General features: G+C 38.0%; 1 protein-coding gene across 4 annotated transcripts in view; it reads right to left on the reverse strand.

Moving 5' to 3' along the window:
• The window catches only part of GAB1 (GRB2 associated binding protein 1), a 92,062-nt gene that overhangs the window by 4,089 nt on the left and 62,493 nt on the right, over positions 1 to 25,480 (reverse strand). Inside the window, exons 3-9 of one of the 4 annotated variants that reach the window (XM_036383014.2) lie at positions 24,289 to 24,502; positions 17,217 to 17,818; positions 15,304 to 15,389; positions 14,794 to 15,097; positions 3,414 to 3,503; positions 1,554 to 1,647; positions 1,090 to 1,213 (exon numbers count right to left, since the gene is read on the reverse strand). In XM_036383014.2, the coding sequence (XP_036238907.1) occupies positions 1,090 to 1,213; positions 1,554 to 1,647; positions 3,414 to 3,503; positions 14,794 to 15,097; positions 15,304 to 15,389; positions 17,217 to 17,818; positions 24,289 to 24,502 (1,514 nt within the window). The remainder of the gene's footprint in view (positions 1 to 1,089; positions 1,214 to 1,553; positions 1,648 to 3,413; positions 3,504 to 14,793; positions 15,098 to 15,303; positions 15,390 to 17,216; positions 17,819 to 24,288; positions 24,503 to 25,480) is intronic. The other 3 variants (XM_036383018.2, XM_036383015.2, XM_036383017.2) reach the window with 3 other exon arrangements.

A 25,480-nucleotide genomic window follows, 5' to 3' on the forward strand; every position in this document is an offset into this window, starting at 1 on the left:
GCAGTGAGATGGGCCAGCACATGCCATATAAGAAGGCAGACACACAAACAGAACAAAAAAGGTGCTAGACAGGCCCTCCCCAAAGAAGGTCATACATAAATGATTTCAAGATGAAAAATACTGCTGTATCCCCGACTAAGAACCCAAACATATGAGTACACTGAACTGACTGGATCGGACTTGGAACAGCCTGGTCTAATAGACTGTCCCTGACCATGGCATGGGAGGTTGGAACAAGATGATCTTTAATGAACCTTTCAATCCATGATTTAAGGTCCCTATCAAACCATTCCATGATTCTAGACTAGACAAAAAGCTGAGCTCAAGATACAGGTTTCCTCCAGTGTTTTATGCATATTCTAAACTATATTTTAGTTTAGGCCTAGGTCTACTGCTATTGTCTCTTCCTTAAAACTACTGCTATTGAGTCTTTTTCTCTCTCTCCTTTCCCTCACCAAAGAAAACCCACAGTGTGCATCATGAACTTTTCCTAACTAGCTGCACTCCATGCTGAGGATCTGAAGCTTCATTATCTGAGCAAATTCCCCCCAAAGGGGAAAAAAATGCAGACATTTAATACACAAAGACTCCTTCTATCTTCTTCTTTGAAAGACGCCTAATAAAATACACATGGTTCAATTTTCATAGAATGTATACCACAAGTATCAAGTGGTTTTTTCCCCTGTTCCTTCTACATTTCCTGGAAGATGTCCTTTTAATGCAGCTTTTTTAAGCATGTCTCAGAGGTCCTAGGACAGTTTATTTCCCTTCATGTCATAATACTGGACTCACGCATAGCCCAAGGATAAACAATTGCAAAGAGGGGACAAATTCTAGAAAAGAGGTAGAAAAAAAGTCATGTTGTATACTGCTTTATATAATAGACATGTATATCAACCATTTTCTTTATGCTCTTAACTTCTGCAGTGAAATCCTACCAAAATTACAGCTTTGCTATGGAGATTTTTGTATCATTCTGTTGGTCTAGAAGCATAAAGGGAGTGATGTTGAATGAAGGATCTGTGTTTGCATGATTTAAAAGTAAGGACTGCACAGGAAGAGAGTAGTTAAGATGTAGATGTTACATACTGGGTCTTCAGAGGACTGATTTGGGTTCATGGATACATAATTCTCTTCACTGTCGTGCGAGTCACTGCTGGAAGTTGTGCTATGAACTGAATCCGGTCTGGGAGACACGGGAAACCTGGAGGAGCTAATTACCAGGAATTATTTTACAAACAATACATCTGCAATACCTTAAACCTCCTGGTAAACAACAAAAAGAAGCATATTAGAGCTGAAATTTTCATTCAAGCTTACTAGAGTGTCACATTTTTTCGTTATACACAGTCCCTTATGTTTAGTATCACAAAACAAAATTTCACACAGACACACTTTATTTCAATGCACAGACACACACGCAGACTCACACTCTTCCAAGGGAAACTTCAAGCTACAAACAAGCTAAAAATATGATACAGATGTACACACATTTATTAACACTCCAGTCACCAAAATGATTACTCTGAATGAGGAAAAGCCAAGGAACTTACTCTCGTGCAAAGCTTCTGGTGATGGGAGATCTAACTGGAGCTTGTAATTCTTCCCATTCAGGCAGAGGTTTTATTTCTAGTGGAGCTGGTTTTGCTATGTAAGAAACAGACAACTGTAAAGCACAGAACTTTCCTAAACAAACTTAAATTTAATAGCTTTGCACAGACTAAATACAGAAAAAACCTTTATCTTTCAAATAGTAAATACTAGTAAGGAAAGGGAGACACTTCCATTTTCAGAAAGACACGATATATTAACTTACATTTTTAATCTTTTCAGGTAACGAGAGGAAACATCAATTAAAAAGTAAAATATAAAATAAAAAAAACCCACTGCAACTGCAGAATTTTGCAGCATATACTTGTAGGCACTAATTCTGTTTTGAAAAGAGATTTTGAAAGTGGCAGCATCGTGTTCTGTGCTCATTGTGTCTTGATGACTTGTGGAGCTGGCAAGCCCAGGGCAGGGCTGATGGGCTGTTTCAGCAGAACCAACTCTGGGGACTTGTCTTGGCTCAGAGCCAGCTGTTAATATGCAAGCTCTGCCCTCACTGTGCACATGTGCCCTTACTGGTGAGGTTTCATAGCTCCACGAGTGGGCAGAACCCGCAGCTAAGACTAAGTCTGCAAAAGTGAGAAATGAAGCAACAGCAGGAGGAGCCTGGCTCACTTCAGAGATCATCCACAGTCGAGCAATGTGCCACTCATGACAGCTTGTGCCACTCATGACAGATAACATGGTTCTCAAAAAAATTGCCATTTTTAAATTTCATTTTCAGAACAGAACCATGAGTAGGCTATTAGCAAGAAGCACATTATCCCTCCCTGCAGCTTATATGTCTCACACGTCCTAAACATTAGCAAAAAAGAAAAGTATAAAAAGGCTTGTGGAAAAAAAAAATATCACAGAGTCAAACTGCTGTCAACTTTATCCTCCCTAAAACTGTTCTTAGAAAACAAAATGCAGTGTCATCATAAAAACTGCCGTTTCTGTCCTTGTGCCCCCTCCCACCATGAGTTTTCTGCCTCTTGGCAGGTTCACTGAGATCAAGTGTCAGGCATGTAGTAACAGAACTGAACATGACATAGGCAACATGATACTAAAGCACAACTGACACAAAAAATTATCAGCTTGGCTCAAGTTTTCTGTAAAGGTTTTCTGTAAAGTTTTCTGAGACTACCTGGCAGGAATAAACAGTGGGCAAGGTGCTGCTGCAGCAGACAGAGACAGGATTTCGTCCAAAGCCCACCAAGAACAGCAGAAGTATTTCATCCTGTTGCAATGGACTTCAAAACCCAAAGGTAATCAGTGATACCTCTCTGAGATTTTGATGTTGTTCATTATTTTCTCTACTTCTTGTGACTGTGTTAGGCACCAACTCAGCATCTTCAATAAAGCCCATCATATTAATTACAATCCTCTTTAAGGTGCATAAATAGATGTCTGTACTAGTGTGTGATCAGAGGATCAATATTTTGCTTCATTTCAAGACTTAAAGTGAACTGTGACTTCAGGTTATTGCCTAACAAAAGTTTCAAGTAACTTACAAGTTACTGTGTACAATTTGCAAGTTGTTATATATTTGCTTCTAAATAAACAGACAAAATATAAACAGCCACAACTTAAGAGATCAGAACATTCATGTTAATATCAAAGAAAAATTTCCATGCACTTTTCAAGCCAGAAAATCTTTAATTCCTTATACAGGAAACTGGTTGCTTGGCATGGAAAATGCATCCATAACCTTAGCCTATAGCAGAATAGAATATGCCAGAGTTATTCTAGAATAACAATTTTTTAAATTTTTGCTTCACTTATTTTTATAAAGCTCCATATACATACAGTGCTAAAGTACATACCCTTTCTTCTTGTAGTAAAGTCACCTATGGTTTGTGAATCAGTTCGCTCTAAACCATGTGGTTTAGGTCTTAAAATTTTAGGACTTTGACCTAATTGGCAAAAAGAAGACTCTCTTAATAATATTCTATTTGCAAGTGGAAAACTGGAATTTTATAAATAAACATCACAACCCCCTGCAGAAAAGTTAATCCCACAAGCATAAGCAAGCTGCTGAAGGAGATTTTACACTCTAGCTGGGAATCACACTAAGGGTTTAAACACCAAACCAGAAACAAAGTAAAGACTGCATGCAAGTAGCAAATATATTGGAGGCAAATGTAAAAGCTGTACAAAAAGGCTAAAAAGTGCATCAACAAATATTGCAAGTGACCATTACTACTAACTGGTTTGATTAAAAAAACCTAAAAGTACATATTTGAGGTATATTTAGTATCAAAAGAGAACAGTCATGTTTCAGATACAAGCTGAAGTACCCTCAGAGAAATTAAATCCTCCTTAGTCACAAAATTTCTTTGGAAATAATGACTCTTGGGAGTCTCCATTCCTGTGGAACTCTTGGGAGGTCTTCTACCCGATGTGTACCTCCCACTTGAGATGCCCCAAGGATCTTTTTTTACCAGTGTATTTCTTAAACTTGTTCCCCAGGGGTCTCCATCTGTCTGTACCAAACCCCACCACCCCGACCCTGCAGACACAGTGGGATTTTCTTCCCAAGTTTCCAGCCTGCATATGGCCCCTCCACCAAGGCACAACCCAACCTGCACCAGAAATGACCCTGGCATGAAAATAGTAATCATCTCCCTGCAGAGAGCAATGCAAATCACCTCCCAAAACAAGGATTTTCTTTAGCCAACCTGACCAAACTCTGCAAATGTTCCAGGTCATGCCATCTATTTTAAATAAACATGATCAAGAATGTGTAAGAGCCCTAAGCTTTCATTAAAGTCTATCTGACAAAGTATAATATTAATATTTATAAATAATACTAATAATATAATACTAATGATATAATATAATATAATATAATATAATATAATATAATATAATATAATATAATATAATATATTTATATATTTAATATTAAAAAAGGCAAGTGCCTTCAAGTGGTACACCAAGAAGCCATATGAATAAACCAAATGAAAAGTTTAAGTCTGGTTATGTCAGAAAGCTGCCCTACAGCACAAAATGGAAAAGGACTGGTACAGACTAAGGTGTGGTACTCCCAGCAATGGGTGAGAATGCTTCACAAAGAATCAACTTGGCAACAAACACCACAAGTTTGCAAATCACTACCCCAAGGGTTTTGCATATGAAGTGCTCTATTAGTGTTATCACTGAAGTATTGGGAATAATCAAGTAACAACAAGAAAGGTAAATACGGGTTTTGTACTGTATCTTAACTTCTACACAGTGCTTCTGAGAGAGCATGCAGCTAAGATAAAATTTATTTATTCATGAGTAGTGCTGCATAGCAACTTCCTTAAAAAGAAAAGGACATGAAGGCATTTTTACACAGACAGTTCTTTTCCAATTTCAAAATCAGATGCTCCCTTAAATGGCTCAATGTGCTGATGAAACGGGTGAGCAGTTGGGCAATGCTGACCAAAGACACAGACTGTGAAGCAGAACATGAAGTATTCCTGACTAGAGCCAAGTCAAAAGCATGAGCCAACATGCTGATGTACTCAATTCTGAGCTGATCCAATATTCTTAAGTCCTTGCCTATAACTCTCTGATAAAAGCCTGTCTATTTAAAAAGACCAGGATCTTCAAACTGATGGAACAATTTAAGAAGTTGAAATCCAAACACTTTTTGATGTGATCATAATAATTTTGCATTTCAGTTTTATAATCTGCTGATCATAATGATTTTGTATTTCACAGTTTTATAATCTGATTGAAAAGAAATCTGGCCCAATACAACTCAAGTTAATCTGCACTGACATAGAAGCACAGATTGTAAGCACAGTGAGAAAACTAGCAGAGGTAACAGAGTTAATTAAATTATTTAAGCAGTGTGCATTTAATAACCTCTGCTCTTATAACCAAACAGACTAAAGTGCCTGAAACCCATAATACAGAGAATAAGCTCAAGGAACTCAAGGCTGTAACTCATTATTTCTCCTTCTGTTAATGATGCTGCATGGTCTAGCATAGCCAACCTTTCTGAACTGGGATTAGCCCCTTTCCTAAAATGTGGCTATTTTGTAACTGCCTGATTCCCACTTCATTTAGCACTTAGACCAACCACTCAGATTTCCAGAAGAGCTATATAAATAAGTACAGGTCCCTGTAATACTTCTACATCAGAAAAGAACATACAAAACTCACTGAGCTTTCATCTCTTGCTGCTGGAAGACTGTTTAAGCTCAATAAATTTGGTGGCAAACCAGCTTGCTGCTTCCAACCAGCCAAGATAATGCAATTCTTCACATTCAATGTGTGATAGACAATTAAAATATTTGTGCAGAGTGTTTTCTTTTTCCTCCCTACAAAACAAAAAACCCAAAGGCCTAAACTCTGTTAAGGAGCTTATACTGTGCAACAGGAAAGACCTGACACCAGGGAAAGGAAAAGAGGAAAGGGGGATCAAAATCACAAATCTGAGGTTACCTATTTGTGTAACTGCAGAATTCTTTCACCCTGTTTTTGCCCATTTAAGACGATAAAGTGACATGAGCCAGGGCACTGAAAGCCCTTCATAGCATCCCTTACTGCTTTCAAATGACAATTTTCCCCAGGAGCACATCCCTGTATCTCTGAAAAGCAACAAACTGATTAAAACAAGCAGGGGAAACTGCTTCCCCCCTATACAGGAGGCTGGTCTCCCACATCTGTTCTATCCACAAATCCTCACTCAAGTGTCACAGGGCTGCTCCTCAAATCAGTGTAGTGACAGTAGGGCTCTATGGAGAGCCTGGCTCCATTAGGCATTCCAACACCAGCAATATTGAGGAACACATTTCCTGTAGTTCCCACAGGCCCAGATTTACCTCATCTCAGGAAAGATAATACTTTTAACTTACACACCTATTCTGGGAAAGATAAATCTGGGTAAAGGAAAGAAAAGTTTCATTTATGCAATTTAATTTTTTTTCAAACTGGATGCAAACCTACACGGGGGAAAAAACCCAAAAAACAAATAAATTATGACAAGTGAAACCAACCAATCAAGAAGTGAAAATTAGATGTTTTTACTGGTCTATCAAGTCACCACCTGTGAAATGCAAAATGCTACAGCCAGGAGAGAGAAGCTCAGCTTCTGCATGTTCAGGCTGTAGAAGGGCACTCTGAGCTGAAAAATCATTAATGAAGTCTATTTTTTGTAACAAATGGCTGCTTGTACCAAGTGCCAGGCACAGCAGACGATTATGGCTGTGGCACTGGAGCACACTCAGATGCATGAATTCTGCTCCTGGTATTTGGGGCATGTCAATGCTGCCTTTGTCTGTCAAGTCACCAGGAGAAGAGTCCATTTGACATGTTGGAGTTAGTTTCAAAAAATGGTTTAAACTGGAAACTCCTTTTTGGTTTTTGCATTGGCTCTTGCTGTTTTCCATAGAACACTTGGAATATAATATTGAGGCAGGTTAGGAAGTTGTCCCACTGCAGTAAGTTCCTGCATCAGTGTAGGTGGTCCTAATGGTTTTGTTTTTGAGGACATAATGCTGAAGAGATGAATTTGCTCTCAGACTATTGCCTTGAAACACCAGAACTAAACATGATTTCTGTTAAGGACACTTCTTTCCTGACTGGATGCGTGCTCCATGGCTTGCTGGCAAGGGATTTCATGTCAGGAAATTGCAAACATCCTCACAAAAGAGGCCAACACTTCTATTTAAATACTAGCTATTTAGGGCTTGAAATTTTTAGGTAAATATACTAATGTAACATAAAATTTGAGAAATGCATTATCTGTTTCTTGGACAACAGGAGATGAGACTAGGAGATCCCATGTAGGAATGCTAGAGCAGTGCTGTGCTTGGGATAGGAGGGGGAGAGAAAAAGGAGAAATCAGCCACATAAATGCACTGCATCCACACAAAAGTACCTTCAGAGAGAAAGAACTAACCACAGTTCCTTGTTTCCATCAACAAAACACATAGCTTGACCCCTTTCCTTTGTAATTAGATTAAACTGAAATTTGCACTGAGCTCCAAGAATTCCCATACTTAGAATCACTGTAGATTTTTCCTCAAAAAACAAGGCTGAAATTCACTGTCTTGTTCCCAAAGAATTTATTATTTGGTTTTCAATTCTGCAGAGTAAACTCCTGCTTTTCTTCTCTTCCTCACCCAAGTGAACCCTGATTCCCAAGTACATGGTCTTCAACACAGAGCTCTACAAATATCCTGAATTTGCTTTTTCATCTCTGTTTTTTTAAGACTGTCTCCTGCCAAGGTACTTGTAATTAGAAACATGTATTTAGTTATGTAACATTCCAATACATTTCCATACTAGTATCCACCAACAAATAGGAGCATCAATAATGTGCTTTGTGCTGGTTGGGGATAAGATATGGATGCTGATAACTGTGGTCTCTTTAGGACAATAAAAACAAATTCAAATCAACTTATTCTTCAATGTTATGAAATACAAAAAGCAGTCACATAAAGAGTTGTTCTTCAGTCTTCTCAGACATCTTTATCCCTTCAAAACAACTTTTTACAGTGAACTGGTAATTTGAATGCTACAGAAATTGAGAATGAATTGGAAAAAATAAATCCAACTGGACCTGACAGCTAACGTTCACTGTTATTTCTAAAATATTTGGCAAATGCTATAAAACTACTCAAAGAATGGCAAATGCCATAAAATTACTCAGTGAATACCAAAGCTATTAATCACCAAGATACTATTTGACTATTCTAATTTGTGAGTAACTCTACATGTCTGGATTTGATAAGCCCCCAAAGCACAATGAACTAAGAACATTCAATATCAAAGACTGTTTTAAAACCTAAGTACAGTGTTCTGGAGCATTTATTGATTAGCTGTTTAATGGTGCACTAAGATTTGCAAAGTCCAAAAGACTTCAAAAACAAAACAGAAAAAAAAATCCCAAATTTAAATTATTCAGTGGAAAACTAAAGATTAACATTAAGCCTATTACAAACAAAGTAATGGAATAGCATGAAAATATGTGCATTAAAAACTATGTTTTCTTGAAAAAAGTGATAAGGGCACAGCAAGGAAGAGAAAAAATTTATGAAGATAATTAAAAATAGCGCATTATTACTCATGTTCTCTTGTTCCTGCTCTACCTCATATCTTTGGAGTTTAAAATTACCTGCAAAAAAAATCCCTAGCCCTAATCCCAAGCACTAGTATCAGAGTAAGTACTGCAGTTTATCTTTAGAAAACTGGCATGTTTCATTTTTTTACAACCATTATGTCCAGCAAATCGCAATCCTCTGCAGCTGTGATGCAGCCATCCAAATGAAATCATTATTGAAATCATTTGCTTTTTCAAAGTTTTAAAAGACAAATCACAGCTGCAAGTTAAGGACTGGTACATCACAGCAAGGAGTTATTTAAAGCCATTAAGTGAAAAACTAGACTTGTACAAGTAATTCAAGTACAGGCATGGAGGAAGTATAATTTTCAGCTAAATGGGAACTTGTGGAAGACGAAAGAAGAAAAAAAAAATCAATAAATTTGTACTCCACTTGCTTTACGAACTCTGAGGAAGCACCAAAACATCCCCCAAGTGCTTCACTTTTTTAAATTCATAACTGGAATGAACAAGGGGTGTATTCTCTCTCCAAGAGAGAATAGAAGATAAAATGCATGGATTTCTCAAAAGCAAAATGAACAATACTTCTGTTCAGAAAAGTCATCACAAAAGTTACAGTTTCTTTTTCAACAGATCTTTAGTTCAGTTCTTGCTGCAGACAGCAATCACCATTCTCATATTTTCAATGCCTACTTGTTCTAAACCCTCAGAACATAACTGAACCTTTATTAAAGAACATGCAAGACAATGATGATAGTGTAGAACACTGAAATGTTGCCAGTTCCTAATTATTATTATTATTTTTAAAGAGTTGTCAGTTCTCATCGTCACAAATGCTGTCAGTGTTGCTCTGAAGTTTTATTTAAGGATGGTGTGGTACTCCTGCTGTATCAGGACATGGAATATGTTCACAGTGTCCAACTTAAATATTTACATGTTTGAATGTCTAACAAGGAAACTGTTCATCAGGCTATTTATAGCTACCTTCATGATTAATGAGGGTTCTTAATTTCCTTCATAATTACCTCCTTTGCCTGGGATTTGTAGAGCACCATGCTACATTGAAACAATGGATCATTATTCCAGTCATCGAGAAGCATCACAGTGGATCCTATGGGGACCAGAACGTGGCAGGTGCTTCCTGCCACAGGAACGCTCTGTACACAATTACCTTTTCAAAGGGGGCCTCAGCTCCTTTATAAAGAAAACTGGAATTCTCTGTGAAGTTATTCCATCTGGGAGATGCTTAGGAGGAGTGGTGGCAAAGATACAGCCACATTTTTAGAAGCAATCCATGCATATTTGTGGTTTAACCACACAGATTATGTTTTTTAAGATTTTACATGAGAAAAAAAACTATGACAGAAGCAACCAGATAATTTTTTAAACATTCTCAAAAACGATTAAACAATTAAACATTTTTAATCATGATTTCCAATTCCACGAGAATTTTCCAGCTCTCTCTTGGTTTCTTTTGTTTGTTTTCTTGTTTTCAAGCTGCAACTGGGTATTTTCTTGGCATAAAAATAAATGTGTGCATCATTTACTGTCTCTAAATCCAAGTTTACCACATGATGGGCTGAAAATTACCAGGGCCAAGCAGCAGTCTCTTTTAAAGGCAATCATGCAGACTTAAGTTGTAGGATGCCTCTCAGATTAAATGCTGATATATTTTTGTTGAAATATAAGTCATCAAAAAAAACAACAGAAACAAACAAACAAATAAAAAACCCCACAAAAAACCCAAACCCCAACCCCCCCCCCCCCGCAAACAACCGAAGCACCACATTAACTCTTGGTTATTTTTGCTATCAGCGAAATCATCTGTGCCACTCAATCCAAAACTAGGACTGAAAATATTGCTCAAAACAATCTTGAATGCAATTAAACCCTAACAATATTTTGACAAACAAGGTATCTATTCAAGACAAATGAAAGAAAGCCCAGTACCATGTCATAAGGTGGGAATCCTAAATTCTGTACTGTCTCTGTCAGCAATTTGCTGAGTGATCCTGAGGGCATTGTTCTATCTCAGCTCCCCATGACCTGGAATTAGGACCTGAGCTAAATGAGCTCCCTCAGAAAGGGCTTTTAAGTATTATTGATCAAAAACTTTTAAAAAATGACATTTATATTAATTCATGCATGCATTACAATCATATACTATATTCAAATGAATAAGATTTAACCTTTGACTTTCATTTTATCATGGCCATTATTAGTTCAGCCATATGCTCACTGTTCAAATATTTTTTTTTCAGAATCTTAAAAAGCCCACTTTGGTATAAATGTGCATTAACACAGAAAACAGAAGCTCACAATTAAATGTAAGCTGGGTATCAAGCTGAGATTTTGAGGAGGTAAACTCCACCATCTCCAATTCCATTGTTGCCTTTCACTTGGATTCAGATATTGAAAAACTGCATTTTATCAGTCAAGATGTCAAGCACATATTTCTTATGAGATTTCAACCTTTCAGACAGGACAATATTACATAGCTATAAGGAATTTCTCTGGACAGCTCCTAAACTGTTAATTAAAAAAAAAAAAAAGTCTGTTTTTGTAGTTGTTTGCTGTTAAAGTCTTGTTTTAAGATCAGATACACCTCTGCCCAAGCCATGGAAACAAATCCCACGGCAGGAGAGGGTCACTGTCAGGCCCAGAGACCCCCATCTCTCAAATGCTGCACCACTCAATGCTTCCTCCTGACCCATAAAAAACAACTAACATCTTTTCACTTTTATTTTTGACCACAAAGTTTTCACTTGAAAAGAGAACCTGGTTGTTCTTTGCTGCCTGATCGGTCTAGGGAGTCCTCCTCCATCTCACAGTATTTGGGCACCTTTAATTCTACTGCTCCTTCTTGGACAAACAGTATTTTGAAGAAGGCATGTCACCATCACAACAAATGTCACTTTTGCTCTGTGGCAGAACCAGTCACTGTCTTTGAATAATTCAGAGAGCAAGACCCATTTGCATGGGTGGATGCAGTGTTTTTTCTGCTTGAAATCTTTTACCAGCAAACACACTTCCAATTTAGCATCAGGACTACATGCAATTGCGGAAAGCTAAAGCAGCCAAAAAGCAGAAATACAAAAATAAATATAGCAAATGGTCCTCCATAACTAAAGAGACAGCACTCTGAAAAAAAAAAAAACAAACTAAAAAATAGATTATTTTTGTCATTCAGTTAGAGGTGAATGCAGAAAAGCACCTGCCAAACAGTCTCCACTTTGTCCCAAGCAATACATCACTTACCTTTTGGTATTCTTCTCTAAAGAACAAGTAAAAGTGTTTTGATTCAAGTTATTGGGGCAGAGAGACAACACCATGTTCTGAAATTCCTTTCAAGATTTCCAGAAAATACTGGAAGCTCCCCGTAATTACAGAAGCAGCTGTGAGCTAGAGAAATGAAACTACACGAATCTGTATTGTAATCTCAAGGCTATAGATGCTTTTATTCATTATTATTTTTTAGCCCACTTTCTGAAACAAAGGTCTCCTAGAGATCAGTGGAAAAAGAAACAGACTGGGGAGATCAAAGACTCTAAGGCTGTAAGCAGCAAGCCTTAAAATAGAGTAAAAGAGATGCTAAACACATATATTTGACAACAAAAAGCAGTGTATCCTTCCTTTATGCGCTGGTTTCACTGCATTATCCCTTTGTCAAATGCATTTTTAGCACTGAATATAACAAACCTCCCTGGCCCACAGAAACATGACCTGAACACGACCTAAAGCTAAAGCTCATGTGAAAGGTGTTGATGGTATTTCTGATAGCTTCCAAAAAGCTCAGAGGCAGTGCAAACACTGCTTTTGCAGCAATCTGTAACCAATAAAAAAAAAGACAAGAGCACCTTCTTCTGACAGAACAGGAAATGTGCTCTCATAACACCTTACCCCCAACACACCTCATCTCTGCAGTATTTTAGGGACCATCTTTTGGAGAAGCACCAGCTGTCTTCAACAGACATTCTTGAACCAATGGCATATCAAATCCCCTCAACATTTATAGGAGCAATAGCCTGTAGGTAAATATTTTATGTTCTGTGTCCTCCCCTTCTGTGTCTGCCAAAGATTTATTGAACACACAGACCTACTTGACACTTCCTTTGCACTAATTTGTAGCAGAAGAGCACTGCAGTACATTTACATAAACAGAAACAACCTGATAACAGAAGCTGCTACAAGAACTTGAAAGCTGAAAAAGCAACACAGAAGAATATAAAGCACACCATTGTTTTAGTTAGGTAAAGGTCCATTTAAACAAGGGCTTTACATAATTTAATTCAAAGGAACCTACAGTTTTATTTTCCCAAAGGTATATCTCGAAGGAGTTATTTGTGTAGAGACCTCAATTACTGAAATGGGATTATATCACCATTCCAATGTGTCATCAGATCTGTTCTTCACAACAATGGAAAACTTGCAGTGGTGCATTTGATAAAATTAGAGTGAGGCAGTCTCTGTGTGTGTGCTACTAAGATAAAACCCTTAGTGGTAAATCAGAAGCATTACCATGCTTGGCAGCTCAAGATACTCACAAAACTTTTTTCAGCCCCTAAGCACTATATCACATTTACTTTTAAGGATAGTTTTACTTTAAAATCACTTTAGTTTCTAAATTACATCAAACAATCCTATTATTTTACAGTGATAACGTTTTCCAAAAGTATACAGGCAAAAATTTCATCCAGTAACTCTACATTCATTAAGAGGTATGTTAACACATCTTAAAGTCCTTCCCCTGGTGGTAGCTACATCTTTCTAGCTATAAGGCATTTGAGAATGGGAGCAAAGCAGGAGCCTTACATGCCACTCTAAATGTCAAACATTAATTCTGTTCCAAAAAGAGATATCCAAGAGCAATGATGCTGCCCCAGCAAACATCTGTGTGGCAGCTTTGTGCTGCCAACAGCAAAACTGAGATGTTTTTCAACACATACTTTTATTACTTTTGAAGGTCAAACATTTTATCAATAAAATACACAAACTGGCCAGTCTGGAAAAATATTTTAAATTGGTTCAGTTCAATTTATTCTGAGAATGTTTTCCAGTATCAACTTTCATCAATCTCTTCCTGTCCAGTATTTCTTAAGAACAAAACAAAACTGCTGTCTGTAACACAGAAACAATTAGACACAAGCAGAGGGCCCAAAGTCTTAAAAAAAAAAAAGGTGGAATGGTGCTTTCCATTGCACATACCTCATCTATCAGAGTGACACTCTCTACTCCCTTAATTACAGACGGTTTTCACTTAGTGGTAAAAATACTAATTTAAAGGTTTAATTAGTGAATATTTTGGATCATCTGAATATTAGCCATTATACTTTCCCACAATGAAGTCAGCCATTGCCAACGTAAATACTAATATTTTCAAGTACATAAGATTAAAAATAGGACTTAGTCAAATGCAAAATAGGGCAGACATTTGACCTGATGTTCTTTAGTTCCCCCTTCTACAAGAAAGTCAGTTATCTTGTCTCAAAAACTTAGTAGGGAAACAAGTTTTTTACCTATTTGCCTGTATTTTTAGTAAGATGGTTGATAAAACATTTTAGATAAACTGGAAAATCCAAGCTATTTATTAGGGATTCTCTATATGAGTATCACTTATAGACACATTGCAACCCAATCATCTTGGTTCGTTAAGAGCTCTGGTCACCCAAATAATTCTTATTTCAAGGAAAAGTAAACATGTTATGTGCCAGATTTTAGAGATGAATTTTTTAGGATAGATTCAAAGTGGCCAGATAAAATGAATATGTGTGCTGATCCTGTACCGAGCATTGCTATGGCTATAAATTTGTGTTCTATTCAATGCCTTGTGTTCTCACTCTGCATCACAAGTGTCTTCTATAAACAAGGACACACTTCTGAATCTTAGGAATTCAGTGTTATTTTTTCATTAGTAAGTATGGCAATAAAATCTAAACCTATGCTTTTATTTGGCATTGTTATTGTGGTGCTTTAATAATGTTAAAAATAATGCAGGGCTCCTCTGTGATTTAGTTATCTCATAGGACAAAAAAGATTTCTAAAATAATTTAAGATTAATAATAATTCTTTAAAAGCAGAAGTTGAGAGAGCGATGTTATTTTCTTAGATGAAAAAAATGAGGTTTTCTTAGAGGTTTTCCTCACCTTTTCTGTCTGGTTTGAGGTTCCGATCTACTGGCGGTGGCTCACATTCTGCAGCAGGCACCGACCGTCTGGGAGGGGTCTTTGGGCTGGACCTGAAACCCATGTGAGCAGGAGGAGGGACTTGCTTTCCAAACAATGGAAAATCAAACGTGCCAGGTATCATTGGTACATAGTTTGTTTCCTGGATGGGTTCAGTGAAGCTGCTGGAATGCTGTCGTGGAGGAGAGTTGGGATTCATTGGGACATAATTTTCATCTAGTTCTTCACTTGAAACACTTCCCACTGTCAACATGCTTCTGTTTTTCTAGAATTAACATATATTTCCTTTAACAAAATACGTTATGCAATCAGCTGTGAATCATATGAGTCTTTTAACCTAATCTACTCAGATTAATGAATTCTATTGAAAGTGAAAAATGACAAACACTGCACAGCTTGCTTTCTTACACCGGAACAAAGAGCATTCAAACACTGTCACTGTTGCCTCTCATCAGATCAAGTCATACTTACAAAGTGGTTATGGAAGCCCTCCAATGAATTAGATCTGTCATTCAGAAACGTTCGTGGAATATCATAACAGTCTTGAGAACTAATTTCTAAGGAAACAAGAAGAGAAAGTAGCTATTTATCACCCCTGTTCCTGTCACTTGGCACAGGCATCCAGAGTCTATTGTTATTTACTGTCTGCTTCTGAGAGTACACAAACACACTCTTGAAGCTGGGGCCCCTAGATACATCTATGTTTGAAAGGACTGTGTTCACAAACAATCTTAGCACTCATCAGTTACAACTTGAAGCACTCACAGTGGCATTTTTCCATGGAAAGAAAAGAGAAATGAATTTTTGCTTTTAAAGAAGCAGCAGAGTCTATCTTTTAATTGAGCATGTGTAAGAACTTAGTGCAACGAGTGAGAATCTGGGCCCTCATGAAAAAACTAATCTAAAATAAACAAACAACAGATGTAGTTTAACATCTGGAAAAAGGTTTTCTGACTGATGCCCTTTGCTTGGAAAGTGCTGATTCAACAGGATCCCATCTGTTACATGAACAGGTGAATGAATCCCTTCTCTCAGCTCCCCAGTGTGGTCTCTAGGGGCTTTCAGCTGGAGTGGACTGCTGCAAAACCAAAGATTTCTCCCTTTTTGGAGTCCTGGCTCTTGGCAGGCCCTCAGCTCTGTGGCTGGTTCTTTGCTGGACAGGGGTCCTTGTTAGACTCCTGGCTCCCAAGTGCTGCTCATCCATGCATGCAGCAGGCTGCTTTACCCTGTGGCACGGATGCCCCTTCTCATGATGCCAGCACAGAAACTGGGTAAACTCTGGGATTCATCCCCACTTTGCCCTGAAAAAAAACCTTTGACGTTTTTTTAAGATTTTCACCACAGAGGAAAAATAAACAATTCTGCTCTTAAGCACCAAATTTAACCAATGTTTTCAGAAAGACTAATTTCCATGAGGCAGACAATCTCAGATTCAGTATAGGAATACTCACCTATAAACTGAGCAAAATGAGTGTGGTGGTTTTACTTGGGAGAAAATACTACATGAGAGAAAATAAGCAAAGCAAACAAGGATCTTTCATAACAACACTAACAACCACCAATATTTTATGCTCAGTCGACAAAATGAATGACAAATAGGACAATAGTATCTGAGCATCTGTATGATCCCATCCATTCTGCATATTGCCTCCTCTAAAAGCCTTGTATTCATCCCTCGTTTCGAACAATTCTCCTTTAAAATCACCTGTAACATAAATATTGACTTACACAAATAAAAAAATTCATTTTAAAAACAACACTGTAATACCCACCTGCTTCAGAAATCTGAAAGAAAGTGAAACCCTTAGCCCAAAAGTGGTTAACAAGAAAATACACATGGCAGCACACCTGGAGGAGCAACATTTAGGTGGCCACAAGAAACAACTTTAATTTTACTAAAAGACTGTAGTAAGCATATCTATCACATGGACAGAAAGAAAGGCTGGTGGCAATGATCATCAAATCAGGGTTGATCTCAAAGCTCTGGGTATACACCATATCCCACTGATCTTCATGAAACAATTTCAGCTTCTGCAGATTGCACCACACTTCACTAAGCTCACTTTGGTCATTCTGAAAGACTGAAAATGGTAGTATTGAATTCAGATATATGAGCTTATTTCCAAATAAATATGTCTAGATCTTCAACTATTTTTAGCCGAGGCTGAATGCCACAGTGCAATATGCATCCCTTATGGATGTTCTGTGCTTTGCTGTTTTGATGGTTTCCTTCAAAAATCTCTGAACATGGAGCACTTTGTGAGGGGCTGAACACTTGCTCCTACAGGCTAGAAACGCCCCTCACACTATTCAGCCTGTTGGTATCATTCAGATCACAGAGCTCAAGCCCAAAGGTTCTGCAGGATAACCCAGGGAATGCTGACCTTTGCGGAAGACATGGAGATCTCCGGTTGAAATGGTGTTACTGCGCGAGGGCGGCGCTCCTCCGGCGGGGACGCAGTAGCTGCTGTCAGGGTCGGAGGCAGTGCGGCTGATGCCGCAGGTTTCCACGGGAGATCGATCCGCTGCCTGGTGAGGTTTGGGTGGCCGAGGTGGAGGGATGTCTGGAATAGTCTCCAGTTTTGAAGTCTGAGACAACGTTCCCTCTGGAAAAGTTCGTGGGATCTGATAAGTACCTCCGGGCGTGGGGGGAATGTCATAGCTAATGGAGATGTGCCTCATCTGCGTGTCTAACGATGCTGCTGATGGCGCATTGAAAACATGTTGCTCTCCTTCGGCATCGGTTCCAGATGGAGACGCTGCCTTGGGCAAAACATCCTGGGAGTAACTCCTAGGCAGGTTGTAGAGGCTGGAGTCTGCCAGCGTCAGCGCGGAGCGGGAAGGCGGGGAATCGTAGACACCTGGCTGCGGGAAGAAGCCGTTCACAGCATGCTTGCTCCCTGATGCAACAGGGGTTTTGTGGGAGGGCAGGTTATCATTGCAGTCTGTTTCTGAAGAGCTGGATTTTGCAGAGTCAGCCTGAGATCTACATGTGAGATTGTGAGATTAGAACGTTGATGAACACACAGAGAAAAACCAACATTGCAAATCATAAAGACAACGTTTCTCATGTGACCCCAACTGAAAAGTCTAACAGTGTCTTCCAATTTTTTTACTTTTGTTTCTTTAACATGAGATGCAGGAACTCTATTATTAAACAAACAGGAGTACCTAAGCATCCTAAGTGACTACATTCATACAAATTCATTCATGTGAAATATAAAGCACAAATGTGGAGCTTTACCAACGGCTTCACAACAGGCTGATGTTTCATAAATCAAGTGATTTTTAGTATGCCTGTTTGAAGCCAGGTTTGGGGCCTGGAGGTTTTTTAATCAATTTTTTTTAACCCATGCTGCAAACCAGCAACACTTGACTGGCACTGTTAAAGGAAAAGATAAGATGCTCAGTTCTTGGACTTACAGTACTTGCTCATTATAATCATTTAGAAAAAAATGTTAAGAGAAAAAATATGACTGCTTGCAACTCCCCTAAAGTGCCTGAAGTTATACTGACCATATAAAACCCATTTGAAATATATAAGGAAAAGAGAATTAAGAGCTAAAATCATAAATAGGAGGAAAATTGTATGTTCTCTGAGGGAAAAAAAATCCATAGGTTGCATGTGCAACAGAGACCTTTTGTCTTGAATGCAAATGAAGGTGGTATTGTTAGATGAGGAAATTCTTTTATGAGAACAGCACTCATTAGTACTAATACTAACCACTACCAGTAAACTTACATGGAAAGTAACCACATTACAATAATTTGATTTCCTTTCTAAACCTCTCCATTTACTGTGCTCCAGGCAGAGAAATTCTGTTATCAGTCTGGCTTCCTTGCTTAAATGAAAGTCCAAACAGTGGCAAAATACTAGCACTGGAGATGTTAGTGGTGTAGTTAAGGAAGTCCATACACTTTTTGATCAAACATAACATATTTCCTATTTTCATTACCTCAATAGCACACCATTGTGTTAATTTATACATGCACATGTAAATATTTCAGCATGCTGGGTATCAATGAATACCTGCAACACAACTCTTAGTAAGCTCTGTTAAGCAATTGGACCACACCAGTTCCAAAAGTTTTGAGGAATAAAATACATAAACTACACCCACTACCATAAGAATAATTTCCCCCCTTATTTAACAGGCTCTGCACCTAATTTCCATTAGAAAAAATAGAGTAATTTTGCTCTGATTACTACCTTAAACATAGATTTCAGTTCTGTCACTGGTCAGAACAGGTTTCTAGGTAACTCTGAACTTTAATCTGCATTTAGTTTAGTCGACCCCCCCCAAAAAAGAAGATACTTTTCTTATTATTTGTTCTTCGCATAACCAAGGAAGTAAAACTTCCTAAATTCCTCACGATGCTGACCATGAATATGTATTTCTCTTGTTTCTTAACAGTTGCCTCAGAGCTTCAAAAACTCATGTATGAACCACTAGAAGTTTGAAACACTTGCAAAATATAGAGCACATAGGACTGAAGGAAGCACATGAGCTTACAGAGTGCATAATAGATTGTGAACACTAAGCTCAGGCTCTGCTGCAGCCCTTACTCTTTATTCAAAGGATTGATTCAGGAGTTCCTCACTTTCTAAAGGTACTCTCCTAGTTCTATGATATCCATTTAGACCAAAATCTCAGAAAAATTCAAGCATTTTTCAAATATGGCAAGGATTAGGATCTTTAAATTTTATACTATAAAAATAAAGTGGGCAGTCTACACCTACTGAAAATCAACTGTGGAACCAAAGTTGTTAGTTTCAGTTCACTGGGATAGACTTTAAAAGGAAAAAAAATCTAAAACTACAGGAATAAAACATAAACACTACATTTATCTTACAAAAACATGCAGGAGTATGTAACCAAAGCTCAAAAAGAAACAACAGCATATTTACAATGCCAGAGCCTAACGATTATCCATGAAATGCAAGAAACAAATGCTATCCTTCTAAATATAGGAGTTTTTCTGGGTCTAAGTGAATGATGCTTCTTCTTTCTGGACCACAAGCACTTCTGCAAACAGAAGGCTTTCAAAAACCATGAGACAACTAGGTCTGTCATTTGCTTAGCTGATGGCAACAGCTTACATTTCTTATTACAAGAGAGAATTTCTGATTTAATTCACAATTTTGAAAGCGATCTTTTGGAATCAACATCTTAGTCTACTGAAACAGTTTTCAAAATACGAATGGGTTGTAAGCAATCTGATTTTGCACAACTGAAAGCCTGAAGACACTGTGAAACAAAGAAAAACAGTTTATGCCAAAATGAAGCCAGAGAATCCAGCCTTAGAATTCTAACTATCTTTAGAAGTCAGCATTAACCATTGATCATGATAAGAACACCATATATAATTCTGAAAATGTACAGTGCATAGTTGACAGGAGCAGACCATACTCCTGGTTTGTTTTTTTGGGTTTTTTTTTTTATGACGTCTATACTTCAGGAATTTTATATTTTCTCTTTAGTACAGCTCAATAAAAATTGTTTTAAATATTCCATTAACAAATGGTTATTATGATAAGTATTAAAGGGTTTTTACACCTCCATTTAAAATAATGGCAGGGCTGGATGTAACACAATGATAACTCCTCCTTTATTGGCAGAGGGTGACTATGACATGAATTCAGTGTTATCACATGTGTGATATTATTATCACATGTGTGCATCACATACGTGCAAATTAGGGTGAGTGGCCAAACTACCCCTTACTCAGTGCTAGGACTGCCATTTCCTTCCACACACCAAGAAAAGAACTGTCCAGCCAGTTGAGCTACAAGGACTGGGCATTAAGATGCACTGAGAGGAGGTGGGGCAGTGAGGAAGGGGAGCTCAGTAACAAGCCAGGACCCATGTACTAAAAACCACTTGTTGACAGAGACCCAGGAAAAAGGTTTATCAAGCGTTTTAGTCTGAGGGGTAATAATCTTATTTTTGCAAATTAAGTATTTGGGCTGGCTTGACCACTCATCCTTTTCAGCTGAGTCTTTTCCCATCCACAGGAATCAATATGACTAAATAAACAGAATATTATAAACAAAATGGCAGCAAAACTGTTCTTGTGTGCCAGCAATGTGGGACAGCAATAGCAAGCATAGAAAAAACAGCACAGACATAAAAATAAATAACATCCAGACCTCTTTTCAGAAAATGGAAGCAAAAGTTATACAGTTTTTCTGTTAAAACTCATGGAACACCATGCAAGATGAGTCTCAGACAAACAATATTTTCAGGCAAGTTAATGGCTCTGTGATTAATTTCTCACACATGTTCCAAGAATGGCTACGGTTCACTCACTGAAGTGGAATCTTTTTACTTTCAAAGTCTTCTAATAGCAGGTATTCCTGCCCTTCTTCTGAGAGAAAAGGTGACCCTTGGCTGGTTCATATACAATAGGAAAGATGAGGAAGACAGCATTTAGTATTTCAATACACCTACTGAATGAGCCAGAACAATAAGGGATTTGAAAGCAATGTTTGGCTGCATTTTCTTATCTAGGATCCAAATACAACCTTAAAATCTCCCTAAATGCTACAGTGAAACAATGCTCTTCTTAAGTCAGCAGTGATCAGAGCATGAAACTATTTTAGACAAAGTACTGCACATGATAGTTACAGCTGCAATTGCTGCATACAAGAAATTCTCACAACTATGACACTTTAATGGAACATTTAATAATTATTTTCTAGGTCTGAAACACCACAATTCTCAAAAATCCCAAAGAGGTGACTCAGATCCATCTATGTTTCACAGTGACCCATCTCACCCAGAAAAGAACATCAAAGCCTTGAAATAAAATTCAGGGGTTCTCAGGTTACCTGTAACGTAACATGCAGAATCAAAATAGAAAATGTTCCCTCTGCATATTGGTAGTTTTTAAATCTAAAGGGAAAACATTTAAGTAACAGTACCTGCCTGTTTAATTACAGCTATTAAGCCTTGCACTTTACACTAAGTCTGTATGAAATACCCAGATAAATTGTTCCAAGCCTGGAAAATAGGAAAATGATGCAGCCATTTAATTTTTATTCTTTGTCTGTAAGGATATGGATTGGGGTAAAGTGCACTCTTACTCATCATCTCAGCAATGTGCTACTGAGATACAAAAAGCTCTCACTCCATAGGAAAATGTCTATATGCTCTATACTCTGTCCCAAATCCAGCAGCTTACCTCTATTACCAGACCTAAAACCTAGGCAGTCCTTTTAGGTGGAACTGAAAGTCCAGCACAACTGTTATTCTGAATTTTCATGATCACAGCCTTTTTAATTTAAGGACACAGCTTTTTAGTTACAGAAAATAAACTAAACTCATATAATCTCCAAGTGATCATAATGACAATGTCTACAGATTTTCCTATAAAACCATCATTTATTTAAACCATCTCTACACTCCCAAATATTTTGTTCTGTTCTTTCAGTTCACTAGGTATTTTATCACCACTGGACCTTTTGCCTTCCCCAGCAGTACTTTCTGTGTCACCAGTGACTCCTTGAGAAATTTTGCAGGCTAATCATGGACTCTAGACCACGTTTTGTGGCCCCTTCTATGGTCTCCTCATCCTCTACTTAACCCACACATCACATAACTGTGGAAGTCAGGTCACAAAGTCAATTACACATCCCGACCTTCATCATTCCAAAAACCACCTTCACGTTGTGGCGGTAAAACTCTGCTCTGAGCCCGTCCCTCGCAGAAGCAAATGGACCCTCAGACACATTTCTGATAGGCCAGGATTGCTGAAATCCAAGCCAATTCCTCTGCCAAGCTGTTCAGGAAGTGATACCAAACTTAAAAGCTTTTGGCAGGAACACTGACATTCCTCTTCAGCACTATCAGCTTCTAAACATCACTAAACGCTGAAATCTTCAACACTGGGTTTCCCCTTGCCCTGCAGGAGGTTCTGGGACATTCCAACCCTGCCTGTAACACGCACGTTCCATACTCTGTATGGGGGAACTGTAGGCTCATTCCCTTGGTTTATAAGGAAGACTGTAAAGGGTGGATACTTTTCTACATAATCATCAGTAAATGGAGCAGGGAACTCGAGCACAACAGAGCAAGATAAAAATGCCAAGGGAGCGCAGAGCACATGGCACAGGTAAAACTGGCAGAGCATCAGGGTGTGGATGCAGAGGGCACTGCCACTAAAAGGTATGGCCCTAAGGAAGCATATGAAATAGTCATGAAAACACTCTCAAAGGAAGCTTTCCTCAGCCTTCCATGTACTTGTCTGTAATTACAAAAATAATATGATGTTTTGTTAATTTTTCTGTAAACGTCTCAGCAGATTTTATTTGAAATTACTGCAGAAAAGAAGCTTCTCAGAGGGATTTATAAGGTTCTCCTACAGAATGTTTAAGGTTGGAAGGGACCTCTGGACATTATCTGCTCAGCTTTTCCAAAACCTCTAAGCAAACCCTTCAAAATCAGGAAAGGCTCCTCAGGAGCTTGTCCAGACAAGTTCATTTTTGGTTCTTTTAAATACTTTTTTTAAAAGAGGACAGAGACTCCAGTATGTCCCTAGGCAGCCTGCTCTATGATCCATTCTGGCAAAACACAGTGCTATTTCCCAGGTAGCTAATATAAATATCATATCCTCCTATGCAGGAGGTGCTGTGGATTTATTTAAGTTAGAAGTAGCAGCTGGAGAAATAAATAGAAATTTAATTCTGTAGAAGTTCTAAAATTTTCCTTCAAATTTCCTATTGCACACTTCTCTAGAGAACTGAGTGTGTAGGCACTCTTGATTCAGTAAAAAATAAAGCTTGTTTGAGTTTCCTTTTAAGTATCTGTTATTAGGAAAAAGCTGAAATTCAGGATATGGAAACTGAGCGCTTTCAGCCTCTGCATTCTTCGTTATCATAAAAAAATTGGGTTTTCTTCTTGTCTGAGAGTCTGAACCATGCTAGTAATAGTAAACAAATGCCACTTGAAGATCACTGTACTCAGTGATGTGGTAACCTGGCAGGTGATGATAAAATCAGCATGTTTTCTTAACCCTTTCCATGAAAGCTTCAACTGGCAAAACTGGGGAACCAAATGCCAGGAGGGAGAAAGGCTAAATTCCTCCAGTTTTTTCTAGTACTAAACTGGACTAAGCACACCAGATTGTGGCTGAAGAAAGCGTACTTTGTGTCATGCATCACTCCAAGTTCCAATGGAACGCTTGGATTGATGCATCACTGTGATATTTCATGTGGGCAATTGCTGTCAACACTTTTGGAGAATGCAATATAACACTGATCAAACAACTTACTATTGCAGCAAAAGGTTTATTGCATGGAACAAAAGGAAAAAAAAAGAAAAGTTACAGGCAGCTTTCCTGTGTAGATATGTGCATCCAAATGCTCACTATCTCAGTAGTAAAAAAATGCATTTAGCACAAACATTCTTGGCCTGTAATACAAAAAAGTGTTATTAAGAAACAAAAGCCACTCACCTCATAGGTTCAGGTTTTTTACTTTGACAGTTTATTAGCAGTAAGTAGTCTTGAGGATCTTCTTGACCAGAGGAAGACTCCAGAGGGGGGACGTTAATAAGCCGATAAGGAGAAGGAAGGGAAGATTCTGCTTGCATGGAAGGCGGTGAAGTGCTGATGGGCAAGGGTAACTCAGTAGATGGTTGTAAAGAACTAACTGGTGGCTTCACAGCATCTGCAAACACAGAAGCAAAGATTTCTGTCTATAGTGAAGAAATAGTTCTTCAACAATAAGAAAGAAATTACCAGAGGATGGAAAAAATCTCAGGTTTTAGTTCAAATTTGTTAAATTGGACATGATAACATCTGAGCTGTTAACGTTTGTTTCAGGGAATTTACATTTATATATCAATCTTTTATCTTTTCAAACTGCAACCAGTTTCTTAAGTAAGCCTTGGAAACAGAGGTTCTGCCTTATTTAAAGACTTATTTAACCTGCTTTCTGGCCACAGAAAGAACAAACATGTTGACAGCTGTGGTAGTACAGCTAAAAACACAAATGTGTTGTTTAATCAAGGGCAGGCAAAAGCCCAGAAGTTATTACTTGAACATGGCAACCTAAGTCAGCACTTGGAGGGATTCATTCTTTTTTGACCAAGGTCACTTGAGCGTTTGAGATTAGTTACCAGGCAGGACCTGGCCACTCTCCATATCTCAAAACAGACAGGAAAACTGCTGCTTTGGCAATGGAAGATTCTTACAACTAGAAAAGTAATGCAAAGGTACAACAGGTAACATGTTCCACTAAGCCCCCTGATTACATACCCTAATTTTTTATTGTTGTGCAATAAATGAAGGGGTTGGGTTTGGTTTTGGTTTCCTTTCCTTGTTTTGTTTTGGCTTAGTTTGGATTTCTTTTGGGGTGGAGGGAGAGGAGGTGGTTTTCTCTTTTTTTTAAATAACCTTATAATTCTTATAAATAACCTTATAATTCTTATCCACTTCCTATCCATGCAACTTCTTTTTGCCTTCCAAATACATATATCCAGACTACTAAATTATCTGGGAGACTAGAAAACATCGACATCATCAAATACTAAACAATCATTTGGCTTTTTCATTGTTTTAATGACATTGACTAAGAACAACATAATTAAGCAAACTATTTCCTAATTATCAAGGCTTACTTGCAACTCATTGTACCTTCCAATTT

Source organism: Molothrus ater, chromosome 4 (genome assembly GCF_012460135.2).
Source record: "Molothrus ater isolate BHLD 08-10-18 breed brown headed cowbird chromosome 4, BPBGC_Mater_1.1, whole genome shotgun sequence".
Classification (NCBI taxonomy): Eukaryota; Metazoa; Chordata; class Aves; order Passeriformes; family Icteridae; genus Molothrus; species Molothrus ater.